Here is a 19,820-nt window from a genome sequence, read left to right on the forward strand (position 1 = left end):
GTTATAATGGGAACGCAGGAGTGAAATTGAGGTAATCTGTCCTAAAACTTCTAAATATTTCCAAGTGCTTGTTTTCAATGTAAAATGTAATTTAAAACTGGATTATTAAGTGATTAATAAGTTCTGAAATTGGTTTTTAGGCTGCTTAAGCGAGCTGACAGCAAAGTCTATAGCTTTTTGTTTCTCTGTAAAAAGAAAATAGAATTAATGTTCAGATGGTTTCCTTTAAAAAAATACTGCAGTATACCCAAAAAATAGAGGCCAAGCTGTGAATGTAATGCTGCCACACTAGATGTTAATAGCATCTGTTTCTCTGAGAAATGCATGGTACAGTGTATATTTTCTAAACATATTTTTGACTATATGAAGTGCTAACAGCTGGCTTTACAACTCCCCTCATAAAAGTAATAATAAAAGAAAAGCAGAGTTCAAACTCTGTGGTGGTAAATAATTGCTGTGGAACAAACCCTTGCCTTCCCTGAGTCTTTGTTCATTTCTTTTTGCCAGTAGGGAATTATTTTAATACATGAAAACTGTATTCAAGTTATGTTCCAGCAGTAAATGAGATCTACTAGACCTTATTTCTTTCCAGGACAATTAATTTCAAGCCAGCCTACATTAAAGAAAGTACTGAGCAGTGTGTTTTATAATTGCTGGAAAGCTGTACATGCAATATTAGAATAGAAATATTGGGTTTCTTTTCAAGCTTTGAGTAATCCCAGCAGACTTGGAAACTGCTATGAATAATTCTGTAAAATCTAACTGAAAGAATTCAGCTATCACTCTGACACCCCTCCCCCCCCTTTTTTTTTTTTAGATTACTGCAGTTATTTGAGGTAAAAAGTCAAAACATCTCAACATTAAGGAAAATGAAGACACTTTCAGTTAAGACTGAAGTAGTAATGGAGAGCCTAAAGGCATCAACCTAAAACAACAAACTGCAGTGATGTTTTTTTTTAACGCATTTTCTCTCTTAAAGAAGTTGCTAGATGCCACAAATCATCTGTAAAGTTAACAGCATAGGTTCTTCATAACAGAAGAATTTATGCAAATGTTTGGCTTTGCTGTTAGAAATTTAATCTCCTTACTTAGGTGTGTATGTCCTGATAGGTCATTCCTTACTAATGCAATGGTCTCGTTCATAATACCTCTGTGGGAATTATCTTAAGGCCTGTGCTATGCTATTCTAGATCTTGGGTTTCTTTTACTTTTCCACCTGTAACTAAGACTTGGTGCATAGCAAATAGGGCTGAGGAGGTGAACTGTGCTTGGAAACTGGTTCTTCCAGGAGAATTTGGTTGTTTCATAGAATAGTGTTGCTTCTGCTTGCCGCACACAGTGCCACTACTTTGGTAATATCTATGTGGTGCGCTTGAAATAGAACTTGTACCAGAGTTGGTGACTCTAGAAGGTCTGTACAGACTTGCAAGTACTTGAAAGAAGGTTGTTGTTCTTCTGTTGATTTGGGGGCCATTGGGTGATGAATGAAGGCACGCACCGTGTTGTCATAGAACAAGGAGATTCCAGAAATGCAGAGAGCAGAGAATCTCTGAAGTCCTCCCAGAAGTCCTTTATTAATGTGTTGTAGAATCCCCAGCATTACAGTCACAGAGTCCCACTTAGAGCAGAAGTCCTGGAAGCCCTTAGCTGATGAAGCAGGTAAGATAAGTCCTGAGCATATCCCCAGCAGCATCCCTAAACCAAAGCCCTAGCCAGAAGTAGTAGCTGACAGGAGCAGAAGTCCCTAGCAGCCCTAACCCCCCAAGCCATTCTTAGCCTAAGTCCCTAACCAAAGTGACTGTTGCTCAGAGTGACTGTTTTTTATACTTTGTTATTGATCCCTTAGCTAGTAAAATCCAAGCACATGTAAAAGCTAAAATCTTTTCACAATAAGATGGTCAAATGAGGTGGCATCTGCAGCATGTTCCAATCAAAGGGTGCCAACGTGAGGACGTTGTTCTTGGCACTCATGGAATGTTATTGTTTTGCTCTACACAGCATGCTAGGCAACAAGGTCAGCTAAGTAATAATGCACTCTGCACATGTCCAGCAGCTGCCCTCAGAACGGTGGCTGTGACAGAAGGTGTTGATGCTTTTCCATAGAAAAAGAGAGGACCTGTACCTTCCCCCAAAGTATTGTTTCATCTGTAATTAGCAGAAGCAAGATCATCCAACTACAGGAAAACAAAACAACCCCAAAATCACTTCCAGAGCAATAGAAGTCACCAAAATGATCTTTTATGCTGATAACCTGCCTGTTTCTTTGCAGCCTTGACCAAGTGTCATGTGCATCTGGGTACCACAGGGAAGGACTGTTGACTGGTGGTCCCACGTTTTTGCTGTTTAACAGCAGAATGGCTCTCATGTTGAAACTTAGGGTCTCTTTCTTAAACTCAGTATGTTATGTATTTATGGACTTTCTGTACTATTTATTCCCATTGTGGAATGTCCTTAAAAGGGAATATATGTGGCTAAGGTATCTTCACTGGTATTATATATCATAATACTGTATTACAACAGACATACGACTACATTTTACTGATGGTCACAGGGGATAAACTTTCAGCTTTTTGAAATAAACACTGGGAAATCCTGTCACAAGTGTCAACAAAAATATATTAATATTTCAGATGCTCTGTGTTTTTTGCCATCCAATTGAAGTCCTGCACGTGGCATTTCTTAAATCTTGTAAATCATGTCAGTGAGCTAGCACCTAAGCCCATCAATTTAGTTCACTAGTCTTCATCAGCAGTGGTGATTGCTGTAAATGTAGTGAGAGTGGACAAGACTGCTCTGTAGTGTGCAAGCTGAGGGTGCTCATTAAGGGAGCACCTAGCACCAGGCTTCAAATCATCCCAGCCACACTAGGATGCTGTATTTTCTCTTGCACGTATAATCAGTGTAGTTCTTTTTGGAAGTGACAGGATGTTACCAGTTCATTCAGGAAAATGTTGACTGTTTTTAGGAAGATTTGGGTTGTGTTATTCTGATCAAAGTTGAGCTTTTCTAGCTTAGTAAAGAGGTGACTACCAAAGCTAAGTAGGAAAAGGAATTTTTGGAGTGTCTGACAAAACATTATTCACATGTTCCACGTTGCCTCTAAACAGCAGAGAAAAAATAGGTTTTGAAAGTTGGTTATTGGGTACTACAAGGATTAAAATACAGTGAAGATGGACTGAAGTATTCTTTTTTATTTTTAGAAAATAATTCCAGACATCAGAAAGAGACTTTCTATAACCTAGCAATGAAGAATAGTTCTTTTCCTGGGCTCTGGGCCCCAGGCATTCCACGTTTCTGCAGCTGGAACATGACAAGTACAACAAGAATGTATGAAATCTTTAAGGTTTATTTATTTTTTTAATACTGAGATAACTGGTGAACTTATTTTCTTCTCAGAAATAAGAGATTATAGATATATTTCTTATGCAGTTGGTTCAGAACTATCAAATAAAAACAAAAGTGACTCTCATCCTCCTCCTTTCTCCCTGACCTGCTATGAAATGCCACATTTGTCTGTCTGTTTTCTTGTGGGGATGGATGTTTAGATAATGATAGCAAAGCTATTTAAAAATGCAGAATAATTCATGTCTTGGTTTATTTTATGTTTCACTCAATCCATTTTACATTATAATGCTTATGGAATTGGATTTTCACCCTCCCCCACCATCATTTTGCTTATGCTTTTGACTTGCTTTGAGTAAAATCGCGGGGGCTAGCGGGGCTTTGTGGTTTGTGTTTGTTTGTTCATTTGGGGGGGTTGTGGTGGTTTTCTTTTTGTTTGTTTTATATTTTTCTGGGGTTTGGGGTTTTTGTCCTTAAGACAGATGGTGGCCACACTGTTCTCTCTAAGAAGAAAGCAGCTGATATGGTGCAAGGCAAGACTAGACCAGCAGTGCAAGTCTGTTTCCATTGTAGTGAAATCTCCCTTGGATTTTCAGGGAAGCATACAGTTATCTCTGTGCTAACTGTAACAGTGGGAGGGAAGAAATAAATCACAAATAAACCAAATTTATAGCATAGTATAGATTCAGTACCTTTCCATCCTGGCTTGCATATTTAAATCCAGACTTGACTGAAGAGAAATTTATTGTACTCTAATAACTATAAAATACTAAGAGGAAATAAAATCAATGTTGGCCCACATCTTAGAATGCAAACCACACACACACCCTATAAAATATGGTAGAATACTGCTTACTCAGTAGGTTCAGCCCTGGAAATTGAACAGAACTGAGAATTACTATTAAAAACATCCAGGAAATTTAAAAAATCTGTTTAATAGATGCCTGCAAATTATTGTTTTCATAAAAGCAAGGTTATATTTATTCAGGTAGAAAGAATTCTCTCTGTTGATAAATATCTGACTTGTGCAGAGGAAAGATGTTTGCTTGGTTGTTTGGTTTTGGGTTTTTTTTGTTTGTTTTTTCCCTTTCTTTGCAGTGTTTAGAGTCACAAGTCTCTCAGATGCTAAATGTACACATATGAACTGCAGTGTTTCAGGAATCAAGTGAAAGGCTTTGGACAATAGCAAGACATATTCGTGATGTATTTGAAGTCTGGCTTTCTTTAGTAAAGAATGCTGGATAGTCTTTTTATCAAATTATTGAACCTTACTAAAATGTAAAGCATATGCTGACAGAAAAGTGTACTTCTCTTGCCAGACTGCATCTGTAACCTGTCATGCTTAGGCACAGCTGCAAAGGTTAGATTCTAGAAGGAGGTCCTCCCCCCATTTTCTTTTTTTAACAAGAAAGGTTTATCTTCGTCAAGAACCAGATAGAGGTATGGTCAGAGCTGAGACTGTGGCATTGAGGTGCTGGAGACTATCCAAAGAAGAGCAGCAAAACTGGTGAGGAGTCCTAGAGGACAAATCTTACGAAGACTAGCTGAGGGTTGTTTAATCCTAGAAAACAGGAAGCTGAGGGGAGACCTTATTGCTCTCTGTAACTACCTGAAAGGAGGTTTTAGTGAGGTGGGGGTTGGTCACATCTCTAACGAACAGATAGAAATTACTTCAAGTTACACCAGAGGAGGTTCAGGTTAGATAATAAGAAAAACTTCTTCACTGAAAGGGTTACAAAGGTTTGGAAGAGGCTGCGGAGGGAAGTGTGGTATTTAAAAGATGTGCAGATCTGCTGCTGAGGGACATGGCTTAGTGGTGGCCTGGCATTTCTGGGTGAAGAGTTGGACTTGATGATCTTAAAGGTCTTTTCCAACCAAAATGATTCTATGATTCTATGTTAAAAAAATAAAAATAAATTCTGAAGTTTCAAACCAAATTTTGGTTTTATTCAGCCTTTATTTAGAATGAAAGTATTCTTTTTCTTTTATATCCTTTTACAAAACAGACAGAACTTTGCCTTCCATTTGCGCTAGAGCCACAGAGTCTCTGCCATGGGGTCCCCAGCTCTGATACTGGACACAGGCAACATCATTCAGCAGCTGCAGGTCCATGGTGCCTGGATTGCAGGGAAGGCTCAACTCCCTAAAAGCTTAATTCATGGGGATCTCTACCTGGAGGAGAGTGAAATGAGCTTAAAGGAAGCTGTTAGAACATTATTAAGTTGAACTGCAGAACTTTCCACTGTTCATCTAGCAAATTTAATCCATGTCTTTATTGCTCTGTTTGTAACCAGCTCTGGCTATGCGTCAAGACCTTAGTTCCTATTTGGTCAATGAAATTTTTGCTCTCTCTGAACGCTGATAGGTTTTGAGTGAATCTCTTGTTGTATGTCACCTCCTTTGAGATTTTCTGTACTTTTGGTGTTAGGAAACAGCGTCCTGTTCCCCCTCCATGTGCTCTGCTTGCTGGGTGTTTCTAGGCTTTCAGGTCTCTCCTACTTGAGAAATTCAGAGGCCTTTGTGCCATGCAGCAGGTGCAAAGCAAGGATGTTTTTTAACTAGAGGTGTTTAGTTCCTGCAAGATTTATTTCTTGGTGTAATGATGGGTGTCAGATTTCAGAAATGCCATAGTTCAGACTTTTTTGCCCATGACTGATGTTACAGTGTAATTAAGCCCAGACAAAAATTCTGAAGAAAAAGTATCTTTTTAATTTTTTTTCAATGAAATGTTAACTATATTTTTTAATGGCATGTGCCTGTTTGAGGCACATAAGGGATTCTTAAATAGTAAAAAACAACCCTGTCTCAGAATATGGTAACAGAGATGTAAAAGGCCTGAATTCAAGTCTCTAGACACAATTAGAAGTCAAAATAATTGCTCTGATATATTGAAAAACTAGACAAGTAACCTCACGCAGAGAAGCCTTCCCTAGCCTTTTAATTGCTGCTTATTCTGTCTCAGTAAGTGAGGTAATTGATGTTTTACTCTCAAAATTGATCTCGGTGTTTCAGGTAGTTAGCAGACTGGAATGGCTTTTACATCATAACACTGCAAATCAATTCATCTCATAAACTAATCCCAGGCTTGAAAATTTGTTAAACTGGAGGACTACCTAGCTTGAAAATAATGAGTTTGTTTGGATCTTGAGATCACTGGACTAGATGGAGATTAATCTGATTTACCCACACAAAACTACTCTCTCTGCTGTTCCTGCTCTTTTTACATTCTCTCGTTCTCATCACCGCACAAGGGTCACCTACATCAGAGCTTTGAGGAACTCTGAATTATTCCTGTGTGATATTTTGTTTATTCCTATTTAAGTGGAAGCAATTGTTCAGTATCAGAGCAGACTGGCTCAAAAGGGAGTTTCTGTTTCAATAGCTTGACCCAACACCTCTTTGGTAATATGCATCCACTTAACAGCTAAGGAATTTACGTCAGGGCTTTGGTTTAATTTTTGCTTCTTGATGGTACATGCAAAAAGCATTTCTGGAAGGAAAAGGGAGGAAAACCAAAATAAATGATCTGCAGACAAAAATAAATGACTTTGAGAAATTTTGCATGTTTACCTCATTGCAAAATTTAGTAAGACAAATTCTCCAAAAATCTTCTAGGTATAAAAGCAGCAAAGATTTGTTAAAAGCACTGGAAACCAAGTGAATGAAAAATAGCGAGTTAAATAACAACTTGCTTGAGGCTGCAACTGTACTATATTGGCTATGCAGGCTGTGCCAGCACTGTGAGCATTGCTTGCTGGCAAGTGGAGAAAAGAAGGCTGAAGGGAGACCTTATTGCTCTCTACAGCTCCCTGAGAGGAGGTGGGAATTAGGCGGGGCTTGGTTTCTTTTCCCAGGTAACTAGTGATAGGATGAGAGCAAATAGCCTCAAGTTGCACCAAGGGAGGTTTAGTTTGAATATTAGGAAAAAAAATCTTTATCAAAAGAGTGGTCAGCACTGGAACAGGCTGCCCAGGGAGGTGGTGGAGTCACCATCCCTGGAGGGGTTCACGAAGCTTTGGGACATGGTTTTATGGGAATGGTGGTGTTGGGTTAATGGCTGGACTTGATGATCTTAGAGGGCTTTTACAACCTGAATGATTCTGTGGTTCTTTGAAATGAATCTTTTGGATTGTGCATGCTAGTTATTGCATGATTCTGCAATTGGTTCTTTATATAGTCATTTTATTGATACTGTGCTGCAGAGAGAACATACCAATACATACATGGACAGGAGAGATGCTTGCTGCTCCACTTTTCCTTTGTATATAGAGCTATAGATAGACATATCTAAGAAAACTTGTAGATGGAACTTTGCCCTTGACGACTTTTCATCTGGGGTAAGATATGGCAGAAAAGCTGTATAGCTGTATGAAATAGAAAAGAGGTTGCATTTATTGTAAAAGAGACAATATTTAGATCTCTCATGTCTACAGTAAAAGATTTGTCTTCTAAACTGACAGAGTTTCAGGTCACAGTTTACTTCACCTCAAGGTAGCACATCACAAAGTGTTCTAGAGATGCTGGGAGCAGCACTTCCATGCATAAGGATTGTATGCAATGCATCATTAAAATTATTTCACAAGGTATAGATACAATAGAACTTTGAAGCTACAGTTTCAAGCTTGTTATCATGGAGGTCATTGAAGAAGATGACATTTAGTTTGCAAAATGAGCGTGGGTGTGCATGCACGTGCACACGCGTACAGAAGTTTAAGTGCTTCCTTCTGCTTTTCTATTTTTACGCCGGTAAGGCTATTGCTGTGGCCTCATTAAGAGGTGGAAGACAATGTTTAACTTTGTCAGCTGCATCTGATTTTTGCCCAATGATTGTTCATTTTTTTAACAGAAAAGCAAAGAACATTTTAAAATGAGACTTACTTGTTCAAGGTAACCTCACCACTTCAGAGTGAGAAGAATATACGGCCCTAATGGATGCTCTCATATGACAATCTCTAAATGTCTTTCATTATTCAAGTGTCAAGGTTTCTTTGGGAAAGCTTTAGAAATTCTTGGAAGAAATGTTTCATTGCAGCAAGCTGCAGTGCTGCCACTAAAAATATATTGCTAATTAAAGTTTATTGACAGTCTTTGTAATGTGTTCTTAGAACAAGTAAAAGCACTAAGCAGTTATTGAATGCAAGGCACTGCGTCTTCTGTAGTAAGTTAAGCTGTTTAGGAGAGGAGATTAAGGTACTATGCCCTTCCTTTCCCCATGTAGTTACTGGATTTGAGTATTGTGCAGAATTAAAAAACTTCATTCTCAGGATACCAGTGCTGCAAAAACTTGAAAAAACTTTGGGTTTGTCCCTCGCTTTTTTAATTGCTAGCCATGCACAAATTGGGAGGGTGGGGGGTGAGTTAGATGCTTCCAGGACCTAAAAGGTACATCTCTACAGCAAGGAAAATAATCTTTACTTCTCAGAAAACAATTTGTTCAAGGGATGATTCTTAAGTTGAGCAGGGGTATACAAAGTTTCTTTTGCTGTGTATGACTATAAAGAACTTGCAAATCATACCCCTGCAGAGTTCCTAATGTGGGGCAGCTCTGATCAGTAACTGGCTGGCACACATTTAGCTGAGCTGTGGTGTAGCATTACTGGTTTAGAACAACAGCATCTATGTTTCTGAAGAATTGCTCTTCACTTCCAGGTGGGATTCCTGGTTTTGAGCCCAACATATTGCACAGATCCAGGGTTCCTCTGAGGCACTGTAATTGTTGTGCTGCCCCAATGGAACAAAAGAACAACGGAGGGGTTACTGGCACAGGAAACTTCACAAGGCTGCCATTCTTCCAGAGGAATCTCTGGTTTCACTGAGAAACACTAGCTGAGTTTAAAAATGTACTTCATAAGTTCCTTATGGGATGTTTAATCTCTCAACTCATTAAATATCTGCTGCATATCCTTCTGCCTAAAGCTTCTTCTAACTCAGGTTTGGATATCTGTCTGATCATTGGCTTCTTGCTTACCTGGCAATATCTCATTTCTCAGACCAGTTCCTTCTGTAATGGCCTCTTCAACCAATAATGTGGATCTGCCAGATAAAAGCTGTGTTTTGGGATTGTTTGGGGTTTTTTTCTTTGCAATTTGTCAAGCATCAGCGACTGAGTGAACTTGACTTATTTTTATCAGCACACAAGCACAAGTGGCCTTCCAGATGTTTACTGATAACACAGTGGTGATGGCTATAGCAGCAATTTGTAACATAACTAGCTTTGCTAATTGTCTAAAAATCCATGTCTGTCTCCAGTGAGATCCTTATTGTCACTCTTCCCCAAAGATCTGTCTGAGTTGTTATCTGTAGTTGGTATAACTGGCACCTTAGCAGACTAGCAGCAATTCTCTTTTCAAAATACAAGAGCCTATTCTATGTAAAACAGAGTTTTTACTTAAGCCCTGTCTTAATTTTAATGTGTGTTCTTTGCCTACAATTTTTAGTCATTGTCTCTGACAGTTATCTTTACTTCAAATAATCTACTGTGCAGCAGACCATGGGTGTGGTTTTTTTTTTTTTTCCCACCTTTATGTAATTCAGACCCTCACATTTATTTCACAAGCTGGTAGCAGTACTTGATACCTAGATACTAATTGCCTGATTTCTTCATTGTGTATTTATGCTAGCTTCAGAGTTTATCACTTTATTACTATTCATACCACTATCTGCATTTTTTTTTTTCTGGATGAAGACTTTAAGCAAGGAGACTGAAGATCAAATGTCTGAAATTTGCAAGACTTTACAAGAGTAAATTCTTGTAATAACAATATGCTGATAAGACCAAAATGATTTATGCTGCAGTACATAGTGTAACACGTGTATTCCAGACTTGGTCTGGCAGTGTTTGCATTCTAAGATGACATACTTTGAGTTCTATCCTGGTTGTTGCTTTAACATCACAGTACATTTAATTGCATTTTTCATAGTGTCCATTTATTCTTTTTAATACAGTGCCTTTGTCGTTTGATTATCCCTTACTGTGTTGTGCAAGAAAATTAAATAAAATGCACTATAGCTAGTATTTTATATATAAAAAGAGGTTTCCATTTGAATGCTGAGTATAGATAAACTTCCTCATGGGATTGTTTCATGCAGAATTTACTTGTGAGGCTTTACCATGCATGTGTTTTCTGCAGTGGCACTTTCAATAAATATTTTCTTAGAGACATTTTTCCTAGTTTATATTAATGTGTATAAGGCAGTTTCCTATAGAAATTCACCAGTGCCTTAATGTCCAAGCATTAGTCAGTGTAGAAGCAAAATAAACAAGTTTTTGTCTTCATGGTACTTTTCACAAGGGCGTACCAGACATCCGTGGTTCATAAACATAGGAAAAACAGAGAACATAAGTAAATGTACTGGGATATGAGGGTGAAGCACAAGAAAATCTCCAGTACCTGAAGAGATCCTACAGGAAGGCTGGAGAGGGAATTTCTGTAAGGGTGTCTAACAATAAGACAAGGGGGAATGGTTTGAAGCTGAGTGGAGAGCAGAGTTAGGTTGGATTTTAGGAAAAAGTTCTTCAGTACAAGGGTGGTGAGACTCTGGAACAGGCTGCCCAGAAAGGTTGTGGATGCCTCCTCCCTGGGGGGGTTCAAGGCCAGGTTGGATGAAGCCTTGAGCAGCTGAGTCTAGTTGAGAGGTGTCCCTGCACATGGCAGGAAGATTGGAGTAGATGATCTCTAAGGTCCCTTCCAACCTAAGCCATTCTATGATTCTGTGGAAAGCTGCAGTGCTGCCTGGTGTTGTGCTATCTTGCAGCTCTTTGACTTAAAACAGGGTTAGAAAAATGAAGATCCTCCAGGCTGTGCTGCAGCACCACAAGTTTTCTTCAATACACTCAGGGAGCTTAGGGCAAATTGAGTGCTATAGATATTTTAGTGATTTGCAGCTGCTTTGGATATGGAGGTAAGGCTATTAAAAAACAAAAAAAAAAAAAAAAAAAAAAAGCAAGCAAGTAAAGCCCCAAAAGTAAAACCCACCAAACAGCCCCCAAACCCCTGAAATTTGTATTTGCCAGGTAACAATATTGGTCAAGCAATATAGATAATCTTAATGAAAAAACCTATCTTAGCCTAAGACCAAGAATTGGTGGAAATTGGACTTTGGGGTTTTTCAGTTAATTGAAGCAGCCATTTTACACAAGGAAACAATTGCCTACAAACTGTTTGTATAGATTTTTTTAAAAAAATATATTTCTGTTTTATTTTTGGAGATTTTCTTACTTTTTTTGTCTTAAAATTATCGTGTTTGGAATATTTTGTTAATCTGAGGGCAAGACAGAAATGCCTGTAAAGCCATAGATTGCTTTTTATGGAAGATGCAATGGTGCCCATTTGCATTTACAGCTTTACAAGGATTGTAGCACTAGGCTCTTTTTCCTTCTTTCTTTCTATTTTTTTGGGTGGGGTGGGGGGGCTAGAAATGCTTAATCTGAGCTCAGTGGACCATAATAATTGCCTGTTTCTTCCAGTAGAAATAAACCCACTTGTATGTGACACTTGAAACCTTAACTCTACTTAGTATTACACACAGAATTTTAGACAGTTCTTCACCTAAATATATTTATGGCAGCAGCACTAGTCGATATACAATAGCAAGCCAAGGGCATTTGAGAATAAATCAAGTCCCTCTAGCTACTGCTATAGCACAGTAACTGATGGTTGTAATAAAACCCCATGAAATTAAAATTCCATGCATGCGAACACACATACCTAGCCCAGAGAAACCTGAAGCTCTGGTTTCTCAGTTCTGGAAAAAAAATTTGCATATGCCATAGACTCTCTGCATCCTTTTGTACTGGTAACACAATGTACACAGTCTATAGGCTTTCAGCACTGTGTTTCCTTCATCATTTGAGGGCTTTCAGGAGTCAGATGTAAAAAAAAAAAAAAAAAAAAAAAATAAAAAGCCAAACTACAATGCAAGGAGCTCATGGAAGAGGAGGTGATGGTCCTAGTTACTGCTTGGGTTTATGTTTGAAAACCCCTAGATTCTGTGAGTCACTTCTAAAGACTGGAAACTCTGCTTTCGGTTGAGATCACCCTATATTTTTATGTAGTTATTGATATTTTTAATGAGTCTCCCATATTTGAGCACCTTGGGCTCTACTTTGTGGTGCTGGGAGCTCTTGAGGTGGGTGTTGTTTCTTCATTTGGGTTTTGAGTTTTCAAAGGAAGGCATTTTAAATTAATGCAGAACCTTACATATACGTTTTTGCACAAGCCCATACTTTCTTCATGTCTTAAATAACTTGAAGCATCGTTTCTTCTGAATTCTGTAGGGCAGCAAGATAATGAAAACTAATGTGTAATAAACTGGTGCAAGGGAAGTGACTGTTTCCACCTGCAATACACTGCCCAGCAGTGTCTGGTGTGTCTCCATGTGTAGCACAGCATTTTGTGCAACATGGCAAGAGAAAAACCCGTCACTCAATTTCTGAGAGAAGACTTTTACAGTCAGATGAGTATTTAATGAGAGACAATGCTGATAGATGGATTTTGCTGGTAGCATGAAGTGATATAGACTGTCTCATAGTATTGAGTGAAACACAGCTAGTGTGACTGTGGCTGAGTAATCTATGATTTTATTTCAGCTATTTAATCTATCTAGGAATGAGGAGAAATGTGAGACCTTGGTCAGATGAATTAGTAATTCCTAACTGAAGTTGCATTCTGGTGAAAGCACTGTGAGTGTGATCAGTGCCAAGTCCTCCACACCCAAACCTGATGCTCCACAGTTCCTGACTGTAAATTATCCTTTCCTAGTGAAAACAGGCGTTTTTGGTGCAGCTAATCATGCTTGCATTGCCCCTTTTGAGGTGGAAGATAATAGGGAAAAATACTGGAGAGTCTTTCCTGAAACTGCTTTTAGAGCAGGTGTCTTCATCTGCACAGAAAATCGTGGTTAAGTAATTCCAGGGTAACTGCTTGCTGGAAAAAAGATGGTTTTATATTCACTTCTTACTTAGAATGCAGGCTAAGTCCATCCACCACACGTTTGTTTATGTGAAAATATCTTGAATATAGAAGGCTTCAGATGTTCACTGGTTGGTTATCTTTCAACCACTAGGACTATACTCCATTTCAAATAAATTTTGGAAAGTATATTCAATTAGTAAATTCAAACAAATACTTTGGAGTATTATACTGCAAGAGAAATAAACACTTTTTCTTCTACATTTTAAGCAGTCTTTCTGTAAATAACTCTGCCACCGCTGTTTTGTGCTCTTTGCCTTATCACATAAGTTCTTTACTATAAGTATTATGAGGGCAGTGAGACACTGGAACAGGGTGCCTAGAGAAGTTGTGGGTGCCTTACCCCTGGAAGGGTTGAAGAACAGGCTAGTGGAGGCTCTGAGCAAGCTGGGCTAGTGGGAAATGTCTCTGCCCATGGCAGGAGAATTGAAACTAGATGATTTTTAAGATCCCCTTCAAACTCAAGCCACTCTATGATTAGGTGATCATAGGATTGCCTAAACCCTTTCTTTAAAATGACACTTAAGAAAACAGGCAGTAAGAGAACTTCCCTAGGTGGACTGTTGGTATTCCTTGTCACCTGCAGTAATACTGTTGCTGCCCATTGCATCCACAGACAGGTCCTGTTATCTTTGTGTTGTAAGTAAGTTTCGTCAGTGCTAGGGCTTGCATGTCCATATGAAGAGTGGGTGACTGCTATATGCGTTTCAAGGGTCTTATAAACTTCCTACTCTTTATCTGAAGAAAACAAAACGTGCTTCCCTTCCTATTCACATTTATGAGTGTGCCAGGGAATGACACCAGCTGGTTGCTGAATATTTCCAAAGGTTGGTTGGTTAAATTACAGAGCCTGACAGCATGAGTGTCTTCTAAGACTGTTGTCTTATAAAAAGACCTGTAGGATTTAACTATTGCTCAAGTTCCTTGAAATGGCTTCCTTAATAAAATCCTTTAAAGAGAATCGATCTCTTAGGCATTCTTCCACTGAACTCGAGTATGTGAGAGCTGGACATAATGACACTGAACATATTGACCAAGTCCTTCATGCAGTCTTGAACTAAAAGAAATGAGTGGTTCCTTGCACATGGTTCAATCCAGAGACATAAGGAAGTAAATTCAGGATTGAGAAGCAGTGTATTTAAAATTGCAGGATATGCACAAGGTTTGCTTCTAGGGTTTCTTGATCATTAATTATGTTATGGCTTTCAGTTTTTCTCATTTATCTGTGCAGGTTTACATATTGTAAATGTGTTATTTATGGTTTGCCTTAAGTGCTTAGTACTGCCAGGATGTTTCTCTTAAACTGGCACTTTTTTTTTTTAATTGGCCCAGATAGCAAAAAAAGACAAAGAGAGAGACCAAATTTGGCACTGGCTAACTGCACAGAAAGCCACTTGTGCCCAGATAAGCCTTTCTCAGATGTATTTTAATGAACTTCAACCAGTAAATAGTTAGAGGAACAGATAGATAGATGGCATCATTGCTTAAACTATGAAAATATTTTTTTCTTTAAGGTGAGTTTGGTTTGTTTGTTTTTTTTTTTTAATGTTTAATCTTCTAATAATGAGAGCCAAGCAAAAAAAAATCTCTCACCACAGGCTGTGCAAAGGAAGTCCTGAGTGCCTTCCAGAGCACCTCAGCAAAGCTTTTCAAGTTTCATTCAAGAGCCCTAGCTGCATGATGGGGTTAGAAACCAGGGGGCTAGAAAGCAAATAAGGAACTGGATGTTTCAGTTCTGCTGTTCAGCTTATGGAGGTCTTTCTGGAACAGCTTTCTCTTTTGGCAGTGGCCACTTCACAAACTGTATTGCTGTTGGCTTATGGCTCCTGTCTACTGTTATGTGGTGTTGAGGCCTTGCTTAGCAACCAGCAATCACACTCTGAAGTGTGTTTCTTATGAACTTGGCAGAACATAGAAACAGCAGAATGGGAGGAAGGGGAGGAGAGGGAAGTATTGGAATCAAGTCTTCTTCAGAGTTATTTTTATACCAGATCAGAACTGTAAGTTGCCATAGGAATGTGTTGTATCACTTCTTCAGACTTGTATATCTTTACTTTGAAGGTGTGCTGTGGTATCTTAGCAGTAGAATATTCAGAAACGTAACACAGACTTGTGAGAGAACAGAAAGAGGAAAGCTTCTTCTTGAACTGGACTGCCAATGAGGTCCTTTAAATCTGAAAAATGCTTTTGCACTATCAGACCTGTGGTGGGTTTTGGTGTTGCTTTCCTTTTATTCTTCATAAATTTAAAATAATAAGTGGGGGAAAAAAATACTAATTTTTCACAGTAATGATTCTATCTCGATCCACAACACAAGGTAGTGTTCAGACTCATGACTGTATTTCATGTGTTTATTCACGTAACATACCAGCAGCTTTGCTGTGGCAAGAATGCTAAACTTTCAAAGTTGTTGTTTGTTGTTTGTTTGTTTGTTTTCCCTTTTGTAGAGTTCAAAGCAACAGATGAGTTGTGAAAGAGAAGCACTAAGGGTAAGTGCAATGATGTGCAAAATGTTCTGTTTCTTTAAAATATAAAGCAGAATCTAGTTTGTGCTATTGGCAGATGGATTACTTTGAGGAACATATTTATCTCATTTGTTGCCTGTTGGGAAATATTGTGTCTATCTCAATTTAAACCAGTTACAGCACATGCAAGTTCTTCTTTCATAACTTCGTGAGATTTGACAGTGAGTAGCTTTTTCCAGGAGCTCTCCTAGTATTCAGTGCTCTTCTGATGCACCATGCCAAGATTCAGTGGTAGTAAAGGTCACTGTTTCTCATGCTTTCTCCACTACTAGATAGTTATAGACATGAAGATGCTACCTTTTGTTTTTTTTTTTTCATGCTTTCAGAAACAGATCACTACTAGGAATCTGCCTTTCTGGCAGAAAAGGTCCAAGTATTTTATTGTGTGTATTGATGGTGTACAATCTATAGATGAGGTGGAGTTCCTGAGCTCAGATTGCTTAACTTTATTTGGTTTTCCCCTTTTCGTATGTTAATGTGACAAACGTTTTAAACAAGTTTTAGTCCCTGTTCTCTTTGAATGCTACATATCTCTGCAGATTTTTTTTTCCATTGTAAGTGTTTCTGATTGCTTCTAGTATATGTTTGGCGAGGCATAAGAGTTTTCATTAATAATAAACCCCCCAAATTTCAGAGTCATTCAAGTGTTTCTTAATAGACCTACATTTATTTATACCACAGGATGGGTAGATTTTTTGAAATCCCATATGCAGCTAGAGAGGGAGAGGAAGGCCTGAAGGAAGTTTAAGTTTTCATGCAAAAACAATATAATTGGAAATAGCAAAAGCAGCATTTTTTTCATTTGCAGTTTAGTAAGAATCAGCAGTGCCTGCATGACTTGAAAGTATTAAGAATATACTCTAGTCTTACAATAAGTCATGCTGTGCTCTTAAACATTCAGCTATTCATTAGATTAACTTCATCAGTGTATCTAGATGCTTCAGCTGGTCTTCACCATATTTGCAATGGGATTTTTGGTAAACAAGTTATTCAAGAATGATTCATCATGTTTTGTCCTTGATTCTCATCTTGCTGATATGTGACTGCATTGCTATTGTACTGAAGCTGATGTGACAAAGCTTTGTTTTATCAGTAGTAATGTCTCAACAGAGCAGCTGTCAAAATACTGCAGTAGTACCTCAAGGACAATCTTTTCAAGAGTTAGCAGAGCCATGAGAACAAGGAAAGTTGTCATTTGGTTTTATCAGTTTTGTTAAGGTTTTTCGTTTGAAAATGTTTTGGAAAATAACAGGAGGAGGTCCCCAGCTCTTTATTAAAGTAAATATGGGTGACTTGTTTTAAGCAGAGGATAAAATGTGATGCAGTAGAACTTCCATGTAATTTTCTATTCCAGTATTACACACTCACTTCTAATGAGCTCAGTGCTTATGACACCTTTGTGTCATGTCAAAATGTGGCTTTTCATGGCAACTAAGGAAAAAAGCGTATCTCTAACCTAAGATTAGATCTACTTCCACAGCTGCTGTGATGGTCCTGTGACAGAAAACGTAGTTGTTGGTGTAAATGCTGTTGCTGAGGCTGGACTGCAGTGAAAGCAGTACATAACCTCACAGAGTTAGAGCTTGTGGCTGCAGTACAAAAACCAGAGCCACCAAGAAGTCTCACGTGGACAGAAAACAACAATTACAGTGCTGAGCACTGCAGAGCTCTTCCTCTCCTGTGCCTGATCTTCAAATGCCCAAACCCTTAGCAGTGCCCAGAATCTATTCTAGTTCACAACAGCTCATCTGCTGTGATGAAAGGTCACAGTGAAACTTCAGTGTACTGTGTAGAGAGGTTTCAGTCATAGTCTGGTGCTGACACCTTTGGCCCTTCTCCCTGTGATCAGCTCCCTGCTACCAAGTTCTGCACCTCCAATAGTCTCAGGGTGTAACATGACCATTCTGTCACCCTTCTGTCTCTAGGCTGGCTCCCTAACTCAGCAGTGCGTTAAAGAAATCTTTAAGTGGCTGAGTTAGATTGGTCAGACCTGCAAGATTTTCCTTTCAGGTTAGTCACCTACCATGAACGCTTAGATGTGAGGCAGTCCCTTCAACACAAAATACTGTTTCATCCCAACTGAAAGAACAGCAATGGAAAAGAACCCAAAATGCTATCATCCATTTGTTTAACTGACTTAAAGCTAGATTATCCTTAGATTATTTATTAATAGAACAACAAAATACATATTATCTCCTACCTTCCTTGGGAAGTTTATGGTGACAACATCCTTTGATTCCTTAGTCATTCCTTTGTGTACAAATCCTGAAGAAGTTCCAAAAGAAAGGCCCTTTAAGAGAGGCTTACTTAAAGCATAACAGAGCAAATAAATAATGAGACGTTATGTGGCTACAGAGAGAAATGTCCAAGTCTTACTATGCCATTTACTCAAACATTTCTCATTTCTTATCTTTTTCACTGGGTTTCATATTTTCAATGCAAAGCAAAGGCTCACTGTTCTGGAAGGAAGCATTTTAAGTAATTAAACTCTTACTTGCATTGGAGCCTTTGGCCATTATATGTTGTTATTGCAATGAATGACAATTCTAATAATTAAGAGAATCTATATTTTAACCCTCTTGTGCTCAGGCTTTGAAAGTGCTAAGTGACTTCAAGTTGGTAACTTACTTGCCTTGCCAACTAAGGTAGATATTAGTGTTTATACCATATGCTGCCTTGAATGTTATTTTTTGTCATATTGCTGTAATTTCTTTTTGCTTTCTTATCTGGCTTCATTTAAATCATGTTATATTAAAGGCTAATGTGTCTTTAAAGGCAAATGGACTCATCAGTATCACTCTCTCCAGCTCCATCCACGTACTGTTCTTTGTCAGTATTTCCTTTAAAGAAAATAATGATATTGTTTAGTCCTCATTCTGTTTTGTGTCCTCCACTCCTCATTTATAAATCCTGTCTTGGACAGATCCACCCTATCCTCTTCTGACTCTTTCCTACTGCCATTTGCTGTTTTATGAGTCACTGTGTGGAGGTTAATGTCATTGTCATTAGAAATGACCTGTAAAGACTCAGCACTCACAGCTTGCTCAAAAATCATTGAAAACAACTTTTCTGCTCATATTTAGGTCTGAAACACAGACTTGAATGATGCAGGTTATTTAAGGCTATGAAGAAAATCGGGATACCAGCCATAGGTAGAAAAAAGACATAGTATTTAAAGCTGTAAAAACGTGTAGTGACAGCCTTGAAAAAGTCTGTCTGCTGCTTCTGTTGAACCTCCCTTACTGTTCTGACTTGAACCTGGGATGTTATTTTGTTATCATAGCTGAAGGACATTATTTAAACTTTTAGGATGACTTAAACCTTACAGAGCTTTATCCTGCTTCCCTTTCAACTACTGCATTCTCAAGTCCCCAGGACTGTTTGAAGTGAACTTCTTTGTATTTACATGTGTGAGTTTTGCTCATAAGCTAATGCTTTTCACTCTTATGCAGCAATACTTGAGGAGCTCTCTAAGGTGGACATAGAGCAATTTTAAACTCTACTGTTAGGAGGGTTTATAAATGTTCCTGTGAATACCAATGAGGTCTAATGGTAAATGGTGTGATTAACTTCCTTGATCTGAAATTTTAAATGACCTAGTTGTTGCTCTAATTAACAGCTTCTTTCACATGCACTTATTCTCCAGATGCATTCTATGCAGCCAGAGTTCCTTCTTTTGGACTGAAATGTGGAAAGGACAGGGTCTTACTATCATCTTGTATTTAGTATCAGCATTTAATTTTTATAGTACTGTAATTTTCAAGGAGACAAAAGCAAGTTTTGCATTCAAAATCATTCTATTTATCTTCTCTTTTACGTGGTAAATGAAATAAGCTTTATTTATGTCCAGCAACCATAATCCTGCAGTATTTACCTCACTTTGTGGTTTTGTTCAGTGCATTTATTCATTAGGTTGTAAGGTACTAAGCTGTGTAGATTATTTTTTTTTTTAACTTCTTAAAGACAAAGCTCATCATTGTGG

At 38.3% G+C, this 19,820-nt stretch overlaps 1 protein-coding gene across 1 annotated transcript in view; it reads left to right on the forward strand.

The window, feature by feature from the left end:
* Positions 1-19,820, forward strand: part of RBFOX1 (RNA binding fox-1 homolog 1) — a 1,190,001-nt gene that overhangs the window by 796,434 nt on the left and 373,747 nt on the right. Inside the window, exon 6 of the mRNA XM_054391093.1 lies at positions 15,761-15,802. Coding sequence (XP_054247068.1) covers positions 15,761-15,802 — 42 coding nt within the window. The remainder of the gene's footprint in view (positions 1-15,760; positions 15,803-19,820) is intronic.

This window comes from Indicator indicator, chromosome 22 (assembly GCF_027791375.1).
Source record: "Indicator indicator isolate 239-I01 chromosome 22, UM_Iind_1.1, whole genome shotgun sequence".
NCBI lineage: Eukaryota > Metazoa > Chordata > Aves > Piciformes > Indicatoridae > Indicator > Indicator indicator.